Here is a 21,673-nt window from a genome sequence, read left to right as displayed (position 1 = left end):
GAAAGCGTGCCGAGGAATCAAAAGAACAGCAACGAAACAGGCTTGAGGCTGATAGAGAAAGAAAGAACAGAAAGCGTGTCGAGGAACTACCAGAGCAACGCGGAAGCAGACTTGCTGCTAAAAGAGAAAGTGAAAAAAGAAGGCGTGCCGAGGAATTACAAGAACAGCAAGAAATCAGGCTTGCTGCTGATAGAGAAAGTAAGAAAAGAAAGCGTGCCGAGGAATCACAAGAACAGCAAGAAATCAGGCTTGCTGCTGATAGAGAAAGTAAGAAAAGAAAGCGTGCCGAGGAATCAGAGCAACCTGAAAGTTATCGCCTGGCATTCAGGTACAACCCAGTCGATGATTATAGCTTGAGTAGATGTGTTCAAATCGGGACAATGTCTAAAATTTGTCCCTATTGCAAGGCCTTGGTGAAACAATTCAATGGTGAAACAATGGGAATGTGTTGCGCCTCAGGAAAAGTTAAACTTCCTCTATTGGCTGCACCACCAGAGCCATTGAAGACTTTCCTTACTGGAACTACGTCAGAATCTAAGCGTTTTTTGTCAAAAATCAGAAAATACAACTCATGTTTCCAAATGACGTCGTTTGGAGCCCAAATCGAAAATCCAGATCAATTTATGTCTACTTTCAAAGTAAAAGGGCAAATTTATCATAGAGCAGGGTCCCTTCTACCATTCTCAGGCGAGAATCATAAATTTTTACAATTGTACTTCATCAGTGATAGAAATTCTGAATTGAATGCACGTTGCGAAATTTCTCCCAACGTTGAAAGGACAATCGTTTCCCAATTGCAACATCTTTTCCACGAAAATAATAATTTAGTGCGTCTGTTCAAAACAGCCATCGATTTGATGCCTACTGACACGCATAAAATTGTTATTTCCGCTGACAAAACGCCTCCTGGCCAACATGTGCGTAGATACAATGCTCCAACTATCGACGAAGTGGCAATCGTTATGGTCGGTGATCAGTTTTTACCTCGAGATATTATTCTTCATAAGCGAAACGCTCAGTTGTTAAGAATTGCTGAAACTCATCGATGCTACGATGCCCTACAATATCCTATCATTTTTTGGGATGGAGCCGACGGCTATCACTTTAATATTAAATTGATGAATCCAGCCACTAACAAAGAAATGAATAAGAAATGCAGTGCAATGCATTATTATTCCTATAGACTAATGAATCGGCAGGATGAAGAAAATTATATTTTAAAATGCCGTGAATTGTTTCACCAATTCGTCGTTGATATGTATGCTAAAATTGAATCAGAACGTTTGCTATATATCCGCCTGAATCAGACCAAGCTCTGCTCTGAACAATACATTCATTTGCGAGATGCAGTTATAAATGACGGTAATACCACAAACGTGACTTGCCGTACGCGACTTGCCGTAAAAAAAAAAATGGAAAACCTAATAGAGGCCACAATCTTGACAGGGCCTTTTGAGGGTGAGGCTGTTCTTATTCCTCGCATTCCCATGATTCCAACGGATCTGCCTTTTCAATTTAAAAGATTGCAATTCCCAACTCGATTAGCATTTGCAATCACCATTAACAAAGCTCAAGGTCAATCATTAGAAAAATGTGGTATAGATCTTAATACTGATTGTTTTCCCCATGGACAATTGTACGTTGCATGTTCGAGGGTCGGTAAACCTGACAATCTATTTATATGCAGCGACAATTGGACAGCGAAGAATGTTGTATATTCGCAAGTTTTACGCAGTTAATTTGTATTGTATCCATCTATCTATCTATCTATATAAAAACGAGTTGTGTGTATGCATGTTTGTTTGTTTGTAAAAAGAGCGTTTGCATATGACGTCATTATTAGTACATACGGCTTTGTATATGCATAGACAATGGGAAAGCCAAGAATGTTGTATATTCGCAATTTTTACGTAGTTTAACTCCTGGAGACGAAATGAATGCTTGCCTGAAAAATTCTAATTTATGGGCACACGTAAAAATATTAAAATTAACTACAAATATGCGTGTCCGATTGCAAAACGATGACTCTGGTCAAACATTTTCAGATCAATTGCTGGCAATTGGAAACGGAGAGCTCCCAATAGTGGGAAAGCCAAGAATGTTGTATATTCGCAATTTTTACGTAGTTTGAAACACATATATAAATCTATCTATATTCACAGGTGGGACACAGGGACACAACTACAATGGCGCGTAACTAATATGGCGCGTAACGACTTACGCGCGCGGGGGTGCTTGGGGGGCGCGAAGCGCCCCACCAACTAGGTGTTGGGGTGGCGCGAAGCGCCACCCCAACAGCTAGTATATATATATATATATATGTATATATATTGATATATACATATGTTGTATAACATAATGATATAATATCTAATTAATATATAATATCTATATTATATAATATAATGTATAATATAGAATATCTATATATAATATATAATATAATAATATTATCTATTTAAAAATATATTATATAATATATATTTAATACAATAGAAATATATAGAAAATATATAGATGATCTAATAATATAGATGAATATATAGATGATATATAGATGAAATATATAAAATATATATAAAAAATTATAGTTAAAATATAGGTAAATATAGGTAATGAGGAAATATAGGTAATGATAAAATATAGATGACCTTTTGATTACCAAAGGAAATGAAATATCAGTTACTTCTTCAAAACTTCTGTCAAAAATTGTTTTTGCGTCACTGTTTCCAAAATAGCAGATAGTCTTGAAATACTTTTAAAAATTGTCACAAACAATGTGATTTAATTTGCATCCTACCTTTTTCTTCTTACAACAGACCCCGCGAGAAAAATAAATTTTTCAGCCCTGAGCGGCTCAGGGATTGAATATATGGTAAAAATAGATGTCTTGGGGGATTAAGAAACGAGATCGGTTCAAGTGAGATTCAACTTCGTTGTCGTTATGCTAAAAATTTCGTATTTCAAGAGCCTAAGGGACGATATCGTGGCTCTGTCAATACAGATTGAAAATATGTTCGATCCCTCTTCAAACGATCTAGAACTTACGTAGATATCAAACGTAAGTTTGATATCTACCTTTTCATTGAAAGTTGGCGAGAAGAGAAGGAGTGTACCGATTTTATATCTTAAATCGTAAAGACTGAAACTTTTTGCATATATTTTTCTTAAACAAGGTGCAATATGCCAATTTTTTTTGCTAAAAAGGTATAGGTGGGAGGATGGGATATGTTAGAAGGATTACGGCCTCACTTCTGTTCTCTGGTTGTACAGGAAAAAATTTCCACGTAATTTTGGTTGAAAAGGTGTAACATTTCTACCATTTTACAAAGGGTTTGGCCCTGAGGAGTGAGAGAAGGGGTTTTTGTAAAGGTCATGGGTCCACTGCAAAGGTCATAGATCTTATTTTTTTGAGACATTCAATATCAATTTTCTTTTTGTCAGCTCCTCGAAATCTAAAAAACAAACATTTTATACCTAAAACAACCTTACCCTAGACCTTATTTTCTCCGGAGCCATTAGTGGTACATAGTGTATCGACGAAGCCTCTCTACTTGTCCCAAAGCGATACAGCAGTGCTGACATCTTCCCATTCAGCTGATAACGAGGTCTCAGTCATCCTCTAATCCTGGTAAAAAGTTCACCACAAAATGTTTTTTTTTGACGACCTCATCTTTTTCTGTCACCAGGTTTCCAGTCGTAGGCTCTCCGAGAAAGGCGGTCTTCTTATATGCGGAGTAAATGTCCTGAACATATCTACTTCTTACTTCTTATAATAACAGTAATGAGGGACTAGCCGGTTCTGTTACAAAGTTCAGAGCTACTGACTCACTGCTGCCAGCTTATATTCAAAACTCTTCTTAGGCATATATTTTTGAATGCAAGAATTCTTTTTTCGAGCTGTTGATTCATTTTCTAGCTCTCACTGGTGTAAAGGAGTATAGAGCACATATTTTTTGAAGAGACGTATCTTTAGTCGCAAAGAATATTTGCTACTCCTCCAAATGGGCTTTAGTCTACTAAAAGCTCCAGCTGACTCAATAATTCTATGGTTAATGTCGGTCATTATTTCACCATCATAATTGATCCAGCTTTCCAGTTATTTGAAAACTCTACCTGTTCTTGATTTATGTTCTTGAGATGAACAAGCAGTGAGCTTCTGATGGACATGCTCTTAGGTTTTTCAACCTTTATGCTTAGCCCGACTCTTTCTGTATTATCTACAATAGATTCAAGTAGCTGCTTCAATCCATGTTTAGAATCTTCTAACAAGACTACTCCATCCACAATATCTAAATCAAAGAGCTGCTTATTGTTTACTTTTACGCCATTTCCAGAGTTTCGTCTTGATATGTTGTCCATTATAGCTATAAAAAAGAAATAGGGAAAGAGCACATCCCTGAAGAGCACCAGACATGATCTTAAAAAAAATCTAGTTGTGCCATTCTCAAACTTAATGCAGCACTCAGTTTCTTCGTATAGGAAAACAATCATGCTCACTAGTTTTTCCGGCACCACATAATACTTGAGGATTCTACAAAAAATTCTCGGGTAATAGAATTAAACGCCTTTGCAAAGACAATAAACAGAAGAAATAGATTGTTTTTCCTTCTTTTGGCTCCTCAGCAATTGTTTTCAGTGCAAATTTCAAATCAGAGCACAATCTGCTGACTCTAAAACCATGCTGTTCTTCTCGCAGATGTTTATCTAGTGAATCCAGTACAATATAACAGAAGCCAATAGTTTACATGGTACTGGCAGAAGGTTGATACCTCTCCAATTATCACACATAATTGTGTGTCCTTTTTGAAGATTTTCATCAATATCTCCTTTGTTTATTTACGGAGAACCCACCCTATATTCCATATATATGAGCAGAAGGGGCGAGTCACACTGAGAGACTTGGTGCAATATAATTTTGATCATTCATAATTTATTAAAATTGAAGTTAGTTTGTATCTCTTTTAGTTTATAAGCTGATAATCTTGCCGTAGGCCAACTTTCTTGTATCACCACTAAAATTAGATGAAAAGGAGCCTCCAATTTCTTTAGCAATGAGAAAACTACAAGGTTGGAGAGGCATATCTGAAATTTCTCTTTTACATCGGTTCTAAATACAAAAAATGAAATCACAAACCCAAAATAATCAGAAATCAGAATTAGATGGCAGCACTTTTGAAGCCGTGGGAAAATTTTATTTGGTATGCGTATGATGTAGCCCCAATCTCATATGATCTAAGTAAAAACAGTTTCTCTGACGCTGAATCCTAATAAAACATGCTTAAATATGATAAAAATATACTTTAGAAACAAACTTGGGCTATGTGTTTGCACACTAGGAGGGGGGGGGGAGAGTAAAGTAAAGCGGCTATACATGCCTAATATGTTAGGTACAATGGTTCTGCATACTATGAAGTAAGAATTGCTTTCTAACTTTACACTGTCCCCTCCTATTCTGTCACTTCTCTTTGTCTTGTCTCATGCTAAGCTGAAAAAAACTAACGATGAAAGCCAGTTCTACAATGCGCTAAACGATGAAAAAATTGAGTTGTTGGGGCTATATCATAAATGTACCTGTTTCTTTTATGAGCTGTACATTTTCTATTCAAAATTCAAAGAAATTTTGGGCCATGGGACAAGGAAGTCATTGCAAATGTTATAAAGCTTTCAATTTTAATCTAGCTTCAATTTGAAATTGCTGCCACCTAACTCGCCTTCTTCAACAAAGCTTTCCACTCCAAAACAAAAACAATGCTCAAAGTAAGTAGACTTCTTAAGACAGTCGTCTCTAATATATACTAGGAAACACTTCATCTCTGACACTGTAGATTCTGGCTCAAGGACATGTGAAAATCCTGCTTTTTCATTACAGGCAAGAATTATTAACAGCTTTGCAAAATGCAACAGGATATTCTTGAATCCTGCCAGAGTTCGCTGTTGCCCATAAAATCCGTGGAGGTTTGAGTGTAACATCTTTCTCGCTAAAATACTGAAATCAACTGCAGAAGAAAAAGAAATGAAAGTAAAGAAAAGAGGGCGAAGCTCCTGTTGCAACATGATGCTAATGCAACATGATTTTTTTTTATACACGATAGTTCGGTATATTTAGAACCCAGGAAAAATATTTTCAAATGCGGTATTTAAACCCAGTATGACAAACCAATGCGGTATTTTAATGCAAAATCAATCAGCATTCTAAGCTCACAAGTCAAGCTTGCGAGGGTATGCTACTAAACAAGGACAACAACAAAAAAGTAACAAAATAGTATCAATAAATTCAAATGAAAGTTTATAGAGAATCACTTTAAGAATTAGAGCTATAAACATGTATCAAGTTAAACTTACATACAACCAAGAACACACAAAATGTCTTATTTCATGAACCGCGAGAGAATAACTAGTAAATTGAGTCAATATGAACAAAAAGCTAAATCAATTTATACTAAAAAATAAAATAATCAAATACATAATTTTTGTTCTGATAACTTTATAAAGTGTTATTTTTTTCACAATAAATGAAGTTTGTTTTCTTAATATTCTATAAAGTGAAGCATTTCATTTTAGAAAAATGTTGAAATTATTGATGATGATAAAAGAAATGGCGTCATATACTATTATATAGTGGCGATTACATCACACGATGTTTGATTGATCTTCCCTTCATCTGTTAACTACAGCCCCAGCTGATGCATGTTCCGTTCCTTTTATCTCCTGGAGAAATTTTTGCATCGTATTCTTTCCCATGGAACGTAATTAACAGTATAAGTATAAGCAGTAGTATAAGCAGTTACAGTATAAGCAGACAATGGGTTATTATTAAAGCAGAATTGTCATTCTGATTTATGCCAATCTATCAGCTGGGCTGTAATTCCTAATTGTCTACCTAGCATTTGTGACCTTTTTTTCTTTAAATTAATTTGAGCAGAATACAAAAATTAAAAATAAAGTTAAGCTATTGACTTTCATCAGATTGTGGAGTTCTTGGAAACTAATATATCCAATAAGCCTGTTGTTATAGTTTCCATCACTTAGCAATCTGCATTTTCTGGACAATTGTAACTTTGTATTTGCATATAAATCCTAAACTTATAGACCCATCCCCTTAAAAAAATTAATGTGTTCTTCCAAAAATAACGAAAAAACACTTTCATAGTCTTGTCTGTTACGTAGTCTGGTTGCAACTTTGTAACATTGTGCAGAAATTCTATGCTTTTCAAACCAGTATTACCTTATTCTTTTTTTGCATATTCGTGTATTTGCATATTCACGTATCCTAAACGACACTGGACAAAATGCAACATTCTAAATTACACTTTGACAGGGAAATATGTTGCTGAATACTAACATCTGGGATCTCAGTGTTTTGACGCTTTAAAATTTAAAAATACCTCTATGTCTTTTTCCAGCCTTTCTTATGTCTTTCTTTGATTGGAATCTTTTACTATAGTTATTCATGTGTTGAGTTTCTTCTTTTTTTTATTCACTTCTTAGTTTTATTTATTTTTCTTTACGTTTTATTTAGTTTCATTTTTTGTTTTATTGATGAATATGCTGTAAATAATAACTATTTACTTTTGTTTTCCTTTATTTCTAGCATCGTGCTAGAAAAACTTTTGAGGGCAATTACGGGGAACAGGATACTCAACCGATTCACCCTTCATCCACTAAGGTAGCCGCAGCTGTGACATTACTATCGCTATTTATGGGTTTTGTTTCTTCATTTTTTATTTGCTGTTTAGTTTTATTTATTTTGCTTTACGTCTATCTTGGTTTTAATTTTTATATTTTATTGATAGATAAACAGTAAATAATTACTATTTACTTTTATTTTCCTTTGTTTCCAGCATCACATGTGCTAGAAGAACTTTTGAGGGCAATTACGCAGTATAGGATACTCAACCGATTCGCCCTTCATCCGCTAATGCAGCCCCAGCTGAGACATGTCTCCCTTGCCTCATCCCCTGGAGATATTTTCTTCGCTTTATCTTTTCTCAGGGAACGATGCTACGTAAGTTTGATTAAATATAACAAAGTTGTCATTAGCAGTCCTCTGAGGAAACGTCTTAGAAATAGATTCTCTTCAGCTGTCTAATTTATTTCCCCTTTTAGGAAATGATACTCTTTTTCCTTTTGTGTTTTCTGTGACAAAACTAGAATTTTTATGCTCTTAGACAATTGTTTTTTTTTTTTGCAATAATTAATTTTTTTTAGGACCTTCTTTGGTACAGGAAATTTATCGTAGGTAGCGCAATAGCGCTGCTTAAGTAAAGAACGAAGTGGGAAAGTTCGGAGAGGGCTCTTTTGATAGAAAATTAAAATGTTTTAGGACCTTCTTTGGTACAGGAAATTTATCGTAGGTAGCGCAATTGCGCTGTTTAAGTAAAAAACGAAGTGGGAAAGTTCAGAGAAGGCTCTTTTGATAGAAAATTAAAATGTCTAGAGCCTTTTTGAGAGTCAAAAGTAATTGGAAGGTAGGCAGCCCACCCGCTAGGTCTCATTTTGCTGCCCTCTCTCAAAAGACATCTGATCAAAATTTTTAGATAGTCACTCTATTCAACATAGTTGAAAGGCCCAAAGACTGTGGTTGTAGGGAGGATATGACTCCACACAACCTTCAGGATAAGGGATATAATTTACATAGTTTACTCATTTTTTGCTGATAGTATTTGCTATTGGAAATGGGGATCATGTTTCATCCTGGGTGTCCAAAAAGCATAAGGGTAGTAAGGTGAAGCCTTCATGGAATGTTGAACTAAATAAAAAAAAACACTATGTGCATTCAGGTTGTCATTTTCTTACCTTTTTCCAAATCATGTCAGGAAATTCCCTCCCTACCCCTCCTCCCTGCATAAAATTTCCCCCTGGAAACTCCCCCTGAAATTTTCCTCCCCACAGAAAATTCTTCCCGAGGGAAATCCCCCCTCTCCGTAGAATATTCCCCTTGAAAATTTTTTATATGATATGCGTGATCAATAGGCAAATTGCATAACTTACACTCCTTTCTGCAGGGACTATGGGGATTCATGGCATCCCGAAAGTCATTTTCAATAATGTTACTGAGACTTAAATCAATCTGAATTTGTTTAAGTTTGAGCAAAACTTTAAGATTTACTGCGCTTATTGTAAACCCGTCTATCGCAAGGCATTGTCTCTGAAGCAGTGACAACTGCAGTTTTGATCTCAACTGATTCTGCCCAGCAATGGGACATTAGCAGTGGTACAAGATTTGCGTCTGGTGGAATAACTCAAAAATTTCCCGCCAGCCACCATCAGAGTGTGCCAGTTTGGCAGAAAGCACACCTATATGACAACACTGGCTGATGGTATCGATTTCAATGAAGCGAATTGTCAAAGCTCTATTTAAAGAGAGGCCGAACTTACAATCACACCTCAATTCTAGAGCTCTACTAAAATTGTTTACAATTTATTGAATATTCAAATTTTTCGAAGTTTTACAGAATTCCCAAATTATAAGAATTTTTATTTTAAGAAAATTCAGGTAAACGCAAAATTCCTACTTAAAACTCAATATGAATGTGGAAAATTAAATCTATTAAATTTAAGATTCTTATCATTCACAAAATCTTTATTGTAAGGAATAATATATTTTGAAAACTTTGATAAGAAACAGAATACTACTGAAACGAATTTATGAACATTTTATGTTTGAGAAATTCTTTTGTATTTGGCAAGCTACCAAGAGAATAGCCCCTCGTATTTCAAATGAATAAGGAACTTATTTTCATTTAACTTGTCGAAACTGTTCAAATTTGTTCACATTGTAACTAAAGCTGAGAGGGGAGTTTGAGGTACAAGGAGAGGGGCATGGGGTAAATCATATTTTTCAAAATCTAGGGTATAGTTTTAATATTTTTAAAATGTTTTTGAAATATTTCAATAGAATAATAAAAAAGTGTTTCCAGCGAAAACAACGGGCAGAAAGATGGGCTTCATAACACAGGCACCGCAATAGTGGTGTCTAAGTAAAGAGCGATTTGGGCACAATGCATTATTTTTGTTTCCGACTAAGGCACTTTGAATTGAAGGAGTCGTTGTAGACACTTTGCAAAGAGCTCATTCGATTGGAAATACAATGTTCTAGTGCCCTAACTAAGGGCCAAAAAATGATTAGAGAGTAACTATCCCTCCCAGGCCCATCATTTCTCCAAACAATCAGAAATAAGTTGTCTGTGTGTCTGTCGAGTGACGTCATGTTTGTGTGTCGACTGACGTGATGTTTGTCGACTGACGAAATTACAGACCGGGACATCGGGACAAAAATGACGACCGGGACACCGGGACATCTATCTATCTATATATATATAAAAATAAGTTGTTTGTCTGTTGGTCTGTCGAGTGTCGTCATGTCATCATGTCGTCATGAAGTTAGTTGTCGTCATGTTTGGTATGACGATGACGTCATTAAAAGTATTTAAGAAAATCGTTCAAAGACAAATTTTTAATTGTAAGAAGATCGTGGACGGAAAAATGTTTAATTGTAAAATGACTGAGGAACCTACAATGGCAACAGCCAAGGAAGCTGCTCAAAGAGTCTATGCCAAAAAACTTGCGGCTGATAGAGAAAGTAAGAAAAGAAAGCGTGCCGAGGAATCACAAGCACAGCAAGAAAACAGGCTTGTGGCTAGAGAACGCAAAACCGCGCAGCTAGATGAAAATCCACCTGGACAGCGAGAGTCAAAACATCAAAACTGAAAATGATGGCGATGATGATTGGGTTTGGGATTTTGAATTGGATAAGGTCATCAATGCCTACCAGATTTTAGTTAAAAAAAACAAAGGTTCGGCGATATGTATTTCATAGTGACGCTGAAAAATAAAGAAGAGAAAGAAAACTGAAAAAAGAAAAAAGGTAAAAAACTAAAAAGAAAAAACACTCAAAGAGAAATTACAGACCGGGACACAAATGACGACCGGGACAGAGGGAATATAAATGACGACCGAGACACTCAAAGAGAAATTACAGACTGGGATACCGGGACACAAATGACGACCGGGATACAGGGAATATAAATGACGACCAGGACACAGGTATTTAAGAATATCGTTCAAAGACAAATTTTTGATTGTAAGAAGATCGTTGAAAGAGAAATTTCTAATTGTAAAATGACTGAAGAACCTACAATGGCAACACCCGAGGAAGCTGCTCAAAACGAATGTATTCAAGCCGAAGTAGCTGAGTTGGTAAAGCGTTATGTTTCAGGTTCTAGGTCCGTGAGGCTCCAGGTTTGAACCTTGACTTTAGCATTAATACAAAAGAAGAAAAAAAACTAAAAAACGTAAAAACTACAAAAAAAAACAAAAAATGAAATACTAAAAAAAATAAAAAGCTAAAAAACTAAAAAAAAACAAAAAAAGATGAAAAAACTAAAAACCGAAAAAGAAAAAAAAACTAAAAAAAGGAAAAAAACTGAAAAATAAAGGAGAAAAAGAAAACTAAAAGCCGGGACACAGGGAATATAAATGACGACCGGGACACTCAAAGAGAAATTACAGACTGGGACACTGGGACACAAATAACGACTGGGAGATATAAATGACGACCGGGACACTCAAAGATAAATTACAGACCGGGACACCGGGACACAAATGACGACCGGGACACAGGGAATATAAATGACGAACGGGACGCTCAAAGAGAAATTACAGACTGGGACACTGGGACACAAATGACGACCGGGATACTGGGAATATAAATGCCGACCGGGACAAAGGGAATTTTCGATTAGCAATCACCATCAACAAAGCTCAAGGGCAATCATTAGAATAATAAGGTATAGATCTGAATACAGATTGTTTTTCCCATGGACAATTTTTTGTTGCATGTTCAAGAGTCGGTAAACCTGACAATCTATTTATATGCACAGACAATGGGATATCGAAGAATATTGTATATTCGCAAGTTTTACGTAGATAAAAACATATATATATCTATAACGAAAAGAGAAATCTTTTCTCTTTTATCTATATTCGCAGGTGGAACACAGGGACACAACTACAATGGCGCGTAACTAATATGGCGCGTAACGACTTACGCTCGCGGGAGGGCTTGGGGGGCGCCAAGCGCCCCCACCAACTAGGTGTTGGGGTGGTGCGAAGCGAAATCCCAACCGCTAGTCTATATATAAAAAAATAAGTTGTCTGTGGGTCTGTCGAGTGACGTCACGTCATCATGTCGTCATGAAGTTAGTTGTCGTCATGTTTGTTATGACGATGACGTCATTAAAGGTATTTAAGAAAATCCTTCAAAGACAAATTTTTAATTGTAAAAAGATCTTGGACGGAAAAATTTTTAATTGTAAAATGACTGAAGAACCTACACTGGCAACAGCAAATGACGACCGGGACACAAATGACGACCGGGACACAGGGAATATAAATGACGACCGCGACACTCAAAGAGGAATTACAGACTGGGACACCGGGAAATGTTCGATTAGCAATCACCATCAACAAAGCTCAAGGGCAATCATTAGAATAATGAGGTATATATCTGAATACAGATTGTTTTTCCCATGGTTAATTATATGTTGCATGTTCAAGAGTCGGTAAACCTGACAATCTATTTATATGCACTGACAATGGGACAGCCAAGAATGTTGTATATTCACAAGTTTTACGTGGTTAAAAACACACACATATATATATATATATATATATATATATATATATATATATATATATATATATATATATATATATATATATATATATATATTCACAGGTGGGACACAGGGACACAACTACAATGGCTCGTAACTAATATGGCGCGTAACGACTTACGCGCGCGGGGGGGCTTGGGGGGGCACGAAGCGCCCCCTCCAACTAGGTATTGGGGTGGTACGAAGCGCCACCCCAACAGCTAGTAGGGAATATAAATGACGACCGGGACACTCAAAGAGAAAGCGACCGGGACACAAGGAATGTTCGATTAGCAATCACCATCAACAAAGCACCGGGACACAAATGACGACCGGGACACAGGGAATATAAATCACGACCAGGACACTCAAAGAGAAATTACAGACCGGGACACCGGGACACAAATGACGACCGGGACAAAAATGACGACCGGACACCGGGACACAGGGAATATAAATGACGACCGCGACAATCAAAGAGAAATTACAGACTGGGACACCGGGACACAAATGACGACCGGGACACAGGGAAACAACAACAACGGGGACGCCGGGGGGCACAGGGGGATATATAAATGACGACGGGGACACAGGGAATGTTCGATTAGCAATCACCATCAACAAAGCTCAAGGGTAATCATTAGAATAATGAGGTATAGATCTGAATACAGATTGTTTTTCCCATGGACAATTATATGTTGCATGTTCAAGAGTCGGTAAACCTGACAATCTATTTATATGCACAGACAATGGGACAGCCAAGAATGTTGTATATTCGCAAGTTTTACGTAGTTAAATATATATATATATATATATATATATATATATATATATATATACTAGCTGTTGGGGTGGCGCTTCGCGCCACCCCAACACCTAGTTGGTGGGGGCGCTTCGCGCCCCCCCCCAAGCCCCCCCGCGCGCGTAAGTCGTTACGCGCCATAATAGTTACGCGCCATTGTAGTTGTGTCCCTATGTCCCACCTGTGAATATAGATATATATATATATATATGGTTTTAACTACGTAAAACTTGCGAATATACAACATTCTTTGCTGTCCCATTGTCTTTGCATATAAATAGATTGTCAGGTTATCCCCCTGTTTCCCCCGGTGTCCCCGTTGTAGTTGTGTCCCTGTGTCCCGGTCGTCATTTATATTCCCTGTGTCCCGGGTCCCGGTCATCATTTGTATCCCGGTGTCCCGGTCTGTATATACATTCGTTTTTTAGTTTTGTTTTTCTCCTTTATTTTTTTCCTTTTTTTTTCTTTTTTAGCTTATTTAGATTTTTAGATTTTTTAGTTTTTTTTATTAGTTTTTAGTTTTTATTTCTTTTTAGTTTTTTTGTCCCGGTCGTCATTTATATCCCCCTGTTTCCCCCGGTGTCCCCGTTGTAGTTGTGTCCCTGTGTCCCGGTCGTTATTTATATTCCCTGTGTCCCGGTCGTCATTTGTATCCCGGTGTACCGGTCTGTATATACATTCGTTTTTTAGTTTTGTTTTTCTCCTTTATTTTTTTCCTTTTTTTTTCTTTTTTAGTTTATTTAGATTTTTAGATTTTTTAGTTTTTTTATTAGTTTTTAGTTTTTTTTTCTTTTTAGTTTTTTTTGTAGTTTTTACCTTCTTTTTAGTTTTGTTAATTTTTTTTTTTACTTTTGTCCTGGTCGTCATTTATACTCCCTGTGTCCCGGTGCTTTGTTGATTGCTAATCGAACATTCCTTTTGTCCTGGTCGCTTTCTCTTTGAGTGTCGTCATTTATTTTTTTCTTTTTTAGTTCTTTTAGTTTTTACCTTTTTTATTTTTTTTTTAGTTTTTAGTTTTTTTAGTTTTTTACCTTTTTTTAGTTTTTTTAGTTTTTTAGCTTTTTTATTTTTTTTATTAGTTTTTAGTTTTTTTGTAGTTTTTGCCTTTTTTTTTAGTTTTTTGTCCTGGTCGCTTTCTCTTTGAGTGTCGTCATTTATTAGTTTTTTCCTTTTTTTTTTAGTTTTTTATTGGTTTTTACCTTTATTTTAGCTTATTTTTCAGTTTTTTCCTTTTTTTTAGTTTTTTTTTATTTTTTATTTTTTTTAGTTTTTTACCTTTTTTTAGTTTTTTTAGTTTTTTTAGTTTTTTAGCTTTTTTACTTTTTTTATTAGTTTTTAGTTTTTTTTTTGTAGTTTTTGCCTTTTTTTAGTTTTTTCAGTTTTTTTTTTAGTTTTTTATTGGTTTTTACCTTTATAGTTTTTTTAGTTTTTTAGCTTTTTTATTTTTTTTATTAGTTTTTAGTTTTTTTTGTAGTTTTTGCCTTTTTTTAGTTTTTTCAGTTTTGACGTCACCTAATCCAGTTTTTTCAGGTGACGTCACCTGACACATCCATCCACACATCCATCCATCCATCCACAGACAGACAACTTATTTTTATATATATAGAAGATATATATATATATATATATATATATATATATATATATATATATATATATATATATATATATATATATATATATATATATATATATATATATATATATATATATATATATATATATATATATATATATATATATATATATATATATATATATATATATATATATATATCACAGGTGGGATACAGGGACACAACTACAATGACGCGTAACTAATATGGCGCGTAACGACCTACGCGCGCGGGGAGGGGCTTGGGGGGCACGAAGCGCCCCCAACAGCTAGTATACTGATTTTTTTCCTAAAAGTCTTAATAATTTTGGATTTATTGAAGTTAAAAAATGTCATATATTTAATATGTATTTTCTTTTAGGGAAAGCACAAACTAGGTTAAATCTATTAAATCTTGTCTTCAGGAGGCATAGGGGTGTCATCCCTATTCAAGTTATTTTTCCTCGTTTTGAGTCTGATTCATTTATTTATTGTATTTTTTGTTTGTTTCGGGTTTCATTTGTTTATTTATGATGATTTGTGGTAGTTACACGCTTGGAAGATTATTTGACTTAATTTTCTTTTGGAGCTCTTTAATTTTGTTGAGAAACCTATTTTGTGGAAAACGATTTATTAATTAATCACCGAAAACGGGAACTAGAACTTTTACTATCCGTTTGAATGAGCCTCCTTTCAATCTTATAGGACCATTTTTTCGATCCAATTACTCCTAGGAAAAACAAATACAAATAAACCAACACGCATTCTTATGGCAAAAAAAACACAAAACTTTGCTATTATATTGATGGAAGCTTAAAAAACTGTATAATTTGGTCCTCTGGTGTGTTGAATCTGATGGTGTAGTTATCATAAATGTCGCTTTGCTTTTTGGGGATGTTTCTCCTCTTCTTCGAAAATCAGGCAAATTCTCTTAGGCTTGTAGTTTTTGATAGAAAACGTTCAAATTTATAAATGAATTTCAATTTTATATATTTGAAAAAAGCATGGAAACTCAATTCATCAAAACTCGATTTTTTAAGAATATCGGCTACTATTAGGCCGAGTTTCTCCTTACTTACTGCTCGTTACTGTGAATTGTTTAAAAAATCGATTTTGTTTTTTATAGAGATATTCTTATTATTAATCAATTTAAAAATGTCTCTATAAAGGAAGTTTTTAACAGAAATGTAAAGAGCCCAATTATTATCTCTCTCTTTTTGTAAGAAAAAAAAAAAAAAATCTAAGACAGGAATACAGTCAAATCCTGATTCAAATATAAGTAACCTCCCCCAAAAAAATCAGAAATTAAAATAGATGATGAAGTTAATCTTAATTAAACAGAAATTAGCACAAACAAGAGTAAGGCTAACGCCCGCTATGCCCTGTAAAGACCAGAACGTCATTTACACTTTTATGAGTGCAAGCGAAGCCTAGGGACCCCTCCTCCAGTCCCCTCGGATATCTGTCAATTTATATTTTATTAGATCTTTGTTAGTATGATAACTTTTTTTATGCATTTTAATGACAAATAAAAAGTCAGCTTATAGATAAGAACTGTTTTCAGTAATATAAGTTTGAAGTTCAATGTTTTGCTGGATTTTTAAATATATTGATTTTTTTGACGAAATTTAAACTATTGAATAATCTAAACACAACTTTGACATCCTCTGGAATTCTTTTTAACGGTTGAACCTAATACAAGGTTTTACACTTAATACATAGAGTATAACTGGAAATACGAAGGCCTTGCAACCAATTGTTTTATTTCTTGGGGAACCAGGCCTTTAAATTAGGAACAAAAATAATTACGAACAAAAAAATTAAATGTCTATTAGTTGATTACTAATTGTAGCATATTTATAGCATAATCTTAGCTAATCGTAGCATATTCAGTCACTTTCACTTAACTTGTAAAAAATAGTGTGGTAAATAAAATGTCAACGGGAAAAAAGATTTCTAACTTTAATTTTTTCAAAATATTATCTAACATATTGAACGATGTCTAAATATAATTAATTTATTTACATAATATTATTAATTTATACTTTTAGAAGTCAGAGAACGGTGTGGTTATAACTGATTTGACTAAGCTACAGTCGACTAGACAGCTCTAAATTATTTTTTTTTTTCATCGCAACTAAAAAACGTGGTTCACGCGGAAAAGGGGAATGAACACCGAATCTGTTTTATGCATTTACATGTGTCCATCCGAGTTGTAAATTTAGTTCCTCGTCCCCTGGTTACGCCTATGTACTGAGCAGCAGAAAAGATACTTAATTAATCCTAGTTCAGCAGTTCTTCCAAGCGAAACGTATCTATTTGGAAATTTAAGGGGAATCCGTAATCACTTAACCGCCTACTCTCCTCCTAGTTACGCCCTTGATAGTCTTAAGTGAGGAAATAATTTCTTCTTAAGTGAGGAACTAACAATCATTTTCTCCCCATAATTTTGTCCATTGAAATATATTATTTACAAGGCGACAACAATAAAGCAAACTGTCTAGATTGAGTCTGATTCTCTGCAAAAGAGAAAACAACAAAAAACATCAATAATATTTAAGCTATGCCATCATTGCAACTACTGATACCGATCTCTGCTAGTTTATTCATCGTGAATTGTCTCTTATTTTAGGTATTCTACAGATTGCAAAAGGTCAGTGTCCTTTTGAGAGGTGAAGAGGTGGAGGTAGGAACTTCAAAATACCTTTTGGGGATATTATACGGACCTTGGATCCATTCCTGAAAGTTTCATCCACCTAGCCTAACTACTTGCCAAGATAGGCAAAAGCCCCTCATTAATTTCACTTTCATATTAATTTATAAGATTCATGAATGTGGTTTTTATTCAAATTAACACAATGAAAACAGTATAATCTAGTTCTTCTTTAATATAAGTTACCTCTTCTCCTTATGACGTGGGGTCTCTTTATCTTAAAAGTTATTCTTCTTTACTCTTTTCTCTTCATGAAATATTTGCCATCATTTTCCATTAAAGTTTTCAGTAAATTATCGTTTCAGTTTCCTGTAAATTATCGTATATACTATTGGTAAGAATTGTGAAAAGGAGAAAAATTTGTTCAATAAAGACAGTCAACGACAAGATTGACCTTAGGTCTTTCATTTCAGTATTTTCATCTTCTTTTATCAATTTAAATTATTTTTTTCATATTGTTTCCTATAATTGTTTGCCAATTGACGGAAAATAGTTTGCTCAGAATAACCCCTTCGTGCATTGTGCCTCTGATCAGAATACTGCAGAAGGTTTGAAAATCTGAACAGAAAATCTGCATTTATTTTTGACGTTTTGAAGCATAAATAGAAGAGTTTTAAAACTTTAGTGTAAACTACGGTTGAAATAAGTCGGAAAACAACATAACGGTTGTAACGGAAAAATGTAAGCAACGGTTGAATTTTCTCGGAAAACAACATAACGGTTGTAACGAAAAACATGTAAACAACGGTTGAATTTGTTGGAAAACAACATAACGGTTGTAACGAAAAACATGTAAACAACGGTTGAATTTGTCGGAAAACGACATAACCGTTGTAACAGAAAACATGTAAACAACGGTTGAATTTGTCGGAAAACAACATAATGGTTGTAACGGAAAACATGTAAACAACGGTTGAACTTGTCGGAAAACAACATAACGGTTGTAACGGAAAACATGTAAACAACGGTTGAATTTTCTCGGAAAACAACATAACGGTTGTAACGGAAAACATGTAAACAACGGTTGAAATTTGTTGGAAAACAGACACACAGTTTTTGTGCATGCTCTTTTATGAGGACGGTATAAAAATTATGCTCTCCTATTCGACAAAACTGTCCCTGAAAGCTTTAAATCGATCCCAGCCTTTGGACAAAATAGGGTAGGTTGATGAAAACAATAGCTTTGGAAATGCTTATTTCTGAAAAAGTACTACCCTTTGATAGACTTCCATATCCCTCTACACGCGTAAAATAGTTTAAGGCAAATTTATGAATCACTAAACTTAACTTTACTATTGAGCGTGGTCGCTCCTTAATTGCAGTTCGTTACCATGAACTGTTCGAAAAAAAAGATGTGAAACCTAGTAGTTAGCCGGACGAGGTAAGGAGACCAACCATCAAACTTCTAATATCACAGTTACGGAATCGCATTGACGTAAGACGGTTTTTTTTCAGTCGGCAAAAAGCAAAATATTAAGAATATATTTCTTTATAGGTAAAAGCTTAAAGTATTATATAAGATTTTTTTGTATGCTGATGGCTAAAAATTTTAACTGCGGGTAAATATCTTTTTCCTTCCATTTTCAGAAAGGAACATGCGCAAATCGTTGTAACCTATGCCTTATGTCCGACAAGCTTCGCCAGTAGTTCGCAGTAGAAATTTACAATTTCTTTTGTTCTGTTTATGCGTCAAAACGTGTAAGTGAATGCAGAAGGTATTGTGATACAAATTCGTTATGCCCTTAGGGATTCCTTACCCCAAAATACTTTCTGCGGATCGGTGGAATTATATAGACTTTCAACTTTTCTGCCAGTCGACAGAATTAAATCAGCAATTTGAACAAAATGAATGAAGAGCATCAGGCTTCTAATGCTGTAAGGGTTGCGGTTTGAGTTCCACAGTAGACCAGTGATACCAAAGATGACTGATACAAAAGAAAGGAAAAGAAAAGACACTTTTGCAACGACAAGAAAAAACAATAATGATTTGACCGAGGATTGAAAGAAGCGATGCAACTTTTCGAAATGACAAAAATAAAAATAAAAATATGGCAATTTTTCTGATGACAGAAAATTATCCCAACCACGCACTGCAATCCCGGCCGAAAGCAGAAAATCAGGCAGACCATCGGTCAGCATAAGAAAAAAAAATTGTCTTTATAGGTGAAAAGCTTAAAGAAGTATGTATGCCAGTCGGCAGAATTAAATAAACAGTTTGAACAAAATGAATAAAGAGCATCAGACTTCTGATCTTATCGTTTGGGTTTGAGTTCGACAGTAGAAGTCTTTTTTCCATCGGTAAAAACAGAATTATTTAAAATATCTTCCTTTGATTAAAGTTATGTTTGGAGAGTCAAAAATTGGCCTTAAACTATTTTACACGTGTAGAGGGATATGGAAGCCCATCAAAGTGTAGTATTTCTTAATAAATGAGCATTTCCAAAGCTATTGTTTTCGTAAACCTACCTCATTTTGACTTCTAAAGTTTGACTCCTCACAAATCTGTTTTTTAAAACAATCAAAACTTTAGCATAAAGAGCGAGGTGTTTAGGAGGGGACAGTATACAAAATAATTTCTGTTCGTTTTAAGTTTTAATCTCGCTTCTTACTTTCAGTTAAAAAATTTTGTTTTTTATTTAATAATACATAAAATTCAACAATTTTCCTTTACATGGGTATTTTCTAAAGATGGGGACACATACCAATTATGTAGCGGAAAACTACGATATCGCGTGAAAGATGAAAAAAAAATGTTTTTTTTAGAAATGAATAGAAAAATATATAAGACTTGACGAAAAATAATGGATTCCTAACAAATTAATTTTTTTTCAGAAAAATGCAACGAAACAACTTAAAAAAAATCTAAATTTAATTTCTTATTGAAAGAATAAAAATTTCTAAATTGTTTGTTCTAGAAACAAGTTTAGCTCCGTTTAGCTTTTATTTCCCACTCCAATGATTTCTAATCCTACATTACCTACCGTCAATAATTTCGTAGGAGAGTCTTTGCAGGGTCAAGAAGACTGAATTTCAGATATAAGTTGTCACTGTGTGCATGTATGTCAAACAGTTAGTGGTAAAAAACAGTAAGTAAGGAGCGATGCGGTTCAATAGTAACCGAAATACTAAAAAAACCGTCTTGATAACAAAGAATACATTAAACGAAACAAATTTTGATGCTTATTCAAATATACATCATTCATGAAGTTTAACAGTACCCATCAAAAGTTACGAGCCTGAGAAAATTTAAAAAAATTTTCAAAGGGAGAAACACTCCTAAAACATCAAGTGATCTTAATGAAAATCCCACCATTAAAACTAAAACCACAATATTAAAACTTAATACGTATAGGAGTTATTACGTATGTGAGGACGGTTGTCCTCTCCTCAGTACCCTGCTCTTTCCACTGAAGTTTGAATTTTTGTTCCAATAATTTAAGAATGACTGGCGAAACAAAGTGTGCTGTTTAGTTAAAATAGTTAGAATAAGCTTTTTTAAAAGTTAAAAAAAATAGTGTTAACAGCTTGGTAACAAGGAGAGGGTAACCCCTTAATATACGTAGTAATTTTTTTCGTTTTAAGTTTTAATGTTGTCTATTATTTTCAGTTAAAAAACTTTTCTTATTTAATCAGTATATAGAAGCTATCTACTAACTTACTCCTGCAATATATAAGTTGCGTGCCAACTTATTTGAAGTCCAACTGCCTGAATGGAATGAAGAGTTATTGCTCTTTAAAATTGAGACATATGGGATCGTTTCCAAGTTATTACATAGTAAAGATCTATCAAGTTTACTTAACGGCTGTAATTTATTCTACTTATTATTCTTTTGTTGCACAAAAAGGTCTTCAAATTTTCTAAAAAGGTAATTTGAAAAAGATTATAAAGGGTCTTTTAAAATCGA

General features: G+C 34.5%; 1 protein-coding gene across 3 annotated transcripts in view; it reads left to right on the top strand.

The window, feature by feature from the left end:
- The window catches only part of LOC136033125 (uncharacterized), a 118,207-nt gene that overhangs the window by 13,784 nt on the left and 82,750 nt on the right, over nucleotides 1–21,673 (top strand). For all 3 annotated transcript variants that reach the window (XM_065713754.1, XM_065713755.1, XM_065713756.1), the window contains one exon: nucleotides 7,845–8,008. In XM_065713754.1, coding sequence (XP_065569826.1) covers nucleotides 7,845–8,008 — 164 coding nt within the window. The remainder of the gene's footprint in view (nucleotides 1–7,844; nucleotides 8,009–21,673) is intronic.

This window comes from Artemia franciscana, chromosome 11 (assembly GCF_032884065.1).
Source record: "Artemia franciscana chromosome 11, ASM3288406v1, whole genome shotgun sequence".
In the NCBI taxonomy this organism is placed as follows: Eukaryota; Metazoa; Arthropoda; class Branchiopoda; order Anostraca; family Artemiidae; genus Artemia; species Artemia franciscana.
The sequence above is the reverse complement of the archived record's forward strand: the minus strand, read 5'-3'. Positions and strand labels throughout refer to the sequence as shown.